The 5,000-nt window shown below is 43.1% G+C and overlaps 1 protein-coding gene across 1 annotated transcript in view; it reads left to right on the top strand.

The window, feature by feature from the left end:
• Positions 1-4,336, top strand: part of LOC134468223 (uncharacterized) — a 4,894-nt gene extending 558 nt beyond the window's left edge. The window contains exons 1-12 of the mRNA XM_063222165.1: positions 1-141; positions 568-706; positions 1,177-1,402; positions 1,507-1,633; positions 1,732-2,030; positions 2,132-2,222; positions 2,475-2,591; positions 2,704-2,773; positions 2,860-3,117; positions 3,244-3,415; positions 3,697-3,845; positions 4,134-4,336. The exon at positions 1-141 is cut by the window's left edge and continues 558 nt beyond it. Coding sequence (XP_063078235.1) covers positions 1-141; positions 568-706; positions 1,177-1,402; positions 1,507-1,633; positions 1,732-2,030; positions 2,132-2,222; positions 2,475-2,591; positions 2,704-2,773; positions 2,860-3,117; positions 3,244-3,415; positions 3,697-3,845; positions 4,134-4,336 — 1,992 coding nt within the window. The remainder of the gene's footprint in view (positions 142-567; positions 707-1,176; positions 1,403-1,506; positions 1,634-1,731; positions 2,031-2,131; positions 2,223-2,474; positions 2,592-2,703; positions 2,774-2,859; positions 3,118-3,243; positions 3,416-3,696; positions 3,846-4,133) is intronic.
• Positions 4,337-5,000: the final 664 nt, after the last annotated feature.

Consider the following 5,000-nt stretch of genomic DNA (forward strand, 5'->3'; position numbering starts at 1 on the left):
TGTAAAGAGGCCGTTCCCTCCCTCCATTCATCGGCTTGTCTGGCAAATGACCCCAGAGCTACTGGTGGGGAAGCTAGCTCCAGCTCTGGTCAGGCAAGGAGGAGTGATGCTGCACGAAGGAAAAGAGAGATCATCGCCGCTGTAAGTCCTGCCATAATATTTATGTGTATATTTAATCTCTACTCTTTAGTCACTTGTAACTGTCTGATGAAATGAATTACTGTCAGTTTATTGACAGAAACTGGATACGGTAGCTTATAGCTTGCTATGTTCCAGTGATTCGAAATGTGAAGTCGCGAGGCTATAAGCTTCCCGCCCGTGTTACTAAACGGTAGTCGAACACTTTCTAGTAAATGCTTCGGTGGTTTTACACGCGCTTTGCCCTTTCCCCTATGATGAAAATCTTGCTGACATTGAAACTGTCAGTGGACTATATGTCACACAAAAGTAGTCTGCCATCCTCCAGAACGCCTTGCTTTGTTTACACATACACGTAACTACATTTGCGGACTGTCTTCTATCTCGAAGCTCTTCTGAAGTTTATTTTATGACATTTTGTACTTTTAGGCCTTAGAAGAAAATGTAGTAGCCAACGAGGATGACACCTGTCCTACTGGAGACGCAGAGCCTGTCGATGATGTGGAATCGGAGCTAGTAGTCCACCGCGAAACACAGTGTGACATTAGACGCACCCATCGTTCAATAGGTAAAGTGATTCATAGTAATTCTTCTGCCCTCAGCTGTAGAACCCTTCACATTGATCTAAAGTTTCTAAAAACAATGAGCCACATTGGAGACGGCGGTGAAGTCTCCTGGTGTTTATTTTGGATGTATCACAGGAAGTTTATCATCACTAAGGAAACGAGCTGAACTGATAATTTGAGAATGTGCTTGTAAATGTCACTAGATGGCAGTGTCTAACCACATACTGAAAAGTTTTGAAAACCCAACACCATACGCAGGGCAGAACAGTAATTCCTGCCCATGCATGAATTGCATGCAATGTGAATGTACAAAAATGTGGCAATCTTGTAATGATGCGACGCAATGTGTGACACCCCATGTATTTATGAAACCATAACTGATGCTGACTGAAGATTTGCCTGAAATGCTACAGATTGTAGTTTTAATGAAGTTGGTTGTTTCATCCGTGTTGAATGAAGTTCTTTTTCTCAGATGTGCAGGTAGTGTTGAAGCCTCAGATGGTCAGTGTGGAAACCCAGACAGAATCTGATGGATGGCGGTCAACACCACTGGTCAGTCCGGAACACAGTGAAGATGAATTATCAGATGCTATGGACAAGTCTGGGGATGTGTCGTGGAATCCTGATGAAGACATGCTGAGTGAGTCGTCTGAGGAGGAGGAGGAAGCGCAGCTGGAATCTCAGTGTACCAATGACGAGTATGTAGCTTTCCTTTGTTACAGGAACTTTTCATATTGAGCCTGTCACAATGTCATTGTCATAGACATAGAATGACCATGTGTTCTCTTTCGCTTTTAATCAGTGATACTGACAAGTTCATTGTTGGGAAGGAGCAGCTCCTGTCATTGTTCAGCACGTGTCCGGCATGTGGTGAAGAAAGCCAGGGGCGCATAATATTCCAGCAAGGGACATACATAAAAGTTCAGCAGGTAAGATCTTAGTTGAATGATGAGAAGCTCAGTTCTAACTTGTGAATGCAAAAATGTTCAGGTTTATAGTCGTACTAATATACTACCCTTCTTCTCAGTCATGTGGAAACTGTGGCCATCAGCAAAACTGGCAAAACCAACGTATGCTACACCGAAACATGCCTGCCTTCAACCTTACACTTAGTGGCGCCATCCATTTTACTGGCTGCATGGCTACCCAGACCATAAGGATGCTTAAGTTGTTTGGACTGCAATGCATTAGCGCCCCCACGTTTTTTCGGCATCAACGCCTCTACACGATCCCAACAATTATAACTGCCTGGGAGGAGGAGAAAAAGGAGATCATCAGAGAGCTCAAAGAGCTTGATGGTGGACTGGTCCTCTCAGGTGATTGCCGGTAGGTAGTTATATGCATGTTGTATGTATGTCCTTGATGAAGAACAAGGAAAAATGTTTTAGGACTAACTTATGAGTTCAACTGTTTTTTGATATTTTTAGATCGGACTCCCCTGGACACTGTGCAAAGTATGGCAGCTACACATTGATTGAAGACCGAGTCAATAAGGTGTTGGATGTACAACTCGTCCAGGTACGTTCATGTCACAGACTTAAAAATGAGGTGTTTTTTTGTTTCTGTACATACATTATCATGTAGATCAGTGGTTCTTAACCTTATTTTCTTACTTCTACACGTGTATAGGCACTAAAAATGATTTAAGTGATTAATTACAATAAGACATTAATCAATATCTTAATGACTTTAAATGGGAACCAAAACGTGTTTTCATTTGGTTTTGATTCGGCGTAACCTTAATGTTCCCGTTTTCATCTGGTTTTCCAGAGTTCAGAAGTCCCTAGCAGCTCATGGTGTGAGCTAGAGGGGTTGAAGAGGAGCATCCAGTCTCTGAAAGAGCAAAACATGCAAGTCTCCACTTTGATCACGGACAGAAATCGACAGGTACATGCTCGGAAAGCCTGACCATAACTTGCCCTTCTGGAGCACATCTCAATACACTCAAATGTACAGTTTCAGTCAAGTAATTTACACTGATTTGCTTTCCTATTGTAAGGTGGCCAAATGGGTCCGGGAGCAGATGGCAGAAACAAGCCATTTTTTTGACATTTGGCATATCGGAAAAAGTAAGTATGTGATATTGCTAGTTCTGGTCAGGTGTAAAGGTATGAGTTCACATTTACTAATAGTTTGTGTTTCTGCTTTGGAAAAGGTGTTCAGAAAGCGCTGGATGCTGGCGCAAAGGAGAGGGGGTGCGAGGACCTAAGCCTTTGGAGGCCCGCGATAATTAATCACCTCTACTGGACGGCTGCTTCCACCCCTTCAGGAGATCCGGATGTGATGGAGGCGAAATGGACCAGCATGATCCACCATGTGCAGGACATTCATCATCATGAAACGCCTGCCTTTCCTAGCTGTGCCCATCCGCAATTGGAAGGGGAGGCACGTGACAAGGAGTGGCTGGAACCAGGTAAACTCACAACACTTTTTGTTGACTTACTTGTGTTAATTCAATATGCAATTAAATTGTTGCAAACATTTCTTCAGATGATTATTGAAAATCTGCACTGTCTGTGTGTACATGTGTTTTGAACAGGATCTGCTGCTGCTGTGAAGCTGGAGAGCATTGCAGCCAAAAAAGCCCTGCTGAAGGATGTGAGAAAATTGTCACCCCAGCACCAGACCTACTCTCTGGAGGCATATCACTCCCTCATCCTACGCTTTGCGCCAAAACATACTGGCTTCTCCTATCTGGGCATGTTTAGCAGGTATGCAATGATGACATCAAATATGTCTAAAGCTAATGCAGGGACAGTATCACACACCACTGAAAAATAAATATGCCATTTAAGCATTGCCTTACGCCAGTGTTTCCCAACATATGGGTCACCAAAGGGAATAAAATGATAACTAACGAGTTTTGGTATCATGTGACTCCCTCTCGTGCATGCCTTACGCCTGTCTGAACTGACAACGTTCACCTTGTTCTTTTATTTGCAGTTGCATTAGACTGAGCATATCCGTTTTGTGTACCAAATGTACTTTTCAGACTTCTGTTGGCAGCACTGCACTTTAACTGCAATAGTGGCAGAGATGTGGCACGGACCAGTACTGGAGAGGCACGCTACGCAGTCCGGTACCCTCGATTCAAGAAAGGTGGCTGGGTGGTCCGTCCAATCGTGGAAAAAGCATCCTATGGTGAGTAGATACATTTGGGGTTCCAATGTCTATACAGTAATCCGAATTGAAAATAAAAAATTCTAAGAGCCACAGTCACCTTGAACGACCACATCCTCTGAACATGAACACTGTATCTCTTGATCTTAAGAAACGCTTTCAATCTTCCTGATGCTTTGAAATACTCAACCACTATCACTAGACTTTATACATTGAAAAAATAATACACTAAATTTATAGAGTAAATTGTGTATGTGAACAATTATAATACATTGTATTGTATTCATGTTATTCTTTATTCTTCTGAAGGTTACGCTTCACAACTGATGACATCCCTGGAGGAGGGGTATACAAATTCACCACAGGCCCTCCAAGACAGAAGTGCTCTTCTGGGTTCCACTGCACCACCTCCCCTCACCTCTTCTCTCCAGAAGATTGCCATGGATGAAGCAGTCGGACAACATATTCAACGGCACTCACGCTTCAGCACTAGCGGCACATCTCAAGTGTAGACTCCAAATACAATAAATGTAAAACTACTGAAACCGTTTGTGCATGTGAATGTCTTTATTTTATCTAAAAGAAAAAGAATCCTCCCCATGATCAGCCCATTCAAAACCTTTATAGGTCCCTCCTTCCTCTGGGTAATGCCTCCTTATTGCAGCCACAACGCATGTCGGAATAGGTTTTCGTATCTGTCGGCCCAAAGTGCCATATGCCCAGCGGACAATCTGTCGGTGTGCTGTGTATCGATATTGCCTAGGGTGGGAAATTACAATTTTCATCTTACTATTGCAATTTCATGGTATTCATTACAATTAAAGTTGACAGTTACAATGACTTTTGCTACACAACTTAAGGACATGGTAAACTCCTGTATGCATCAGTCAATCAGCATCAGTGCCACAAAGATGTTGGTGTAAGTGGATATGTGTTATTAGTCTATAGAAACATTATCTGTGAAATGCTTTGATGGAAACATACTCTGGTTTGGTGGTTTGGAGAGGACCATGTTCTTGTTTGAATGCCAAATATGCCACCTCCAGCACATAAGGGTCCAGGCACACACTCTGGAAACCAGGACGACGCGTCAGGCAGGTAATGTCTCTGGTAATGTACTCTAGGAGCTTCTCAAGAAGAGCGCGATATTCCTCTATCTCCCTGCAACACACGCTC

Source organism: Engraulis encrasicolus, chromosome 18, assembly GCF_034702125.1.
Source record: "Engraulis encrasicolus isolate BLACKSEA-1 chromosome 18, IST_EnEncr_1.0, whole genome shotgun sequence".
NCBI lineage: Eukaryota > Metazoa > Chordata > Actinopteri > Clupeiformes > Engraulidae > Engraulis > Engraulis encrasicolus.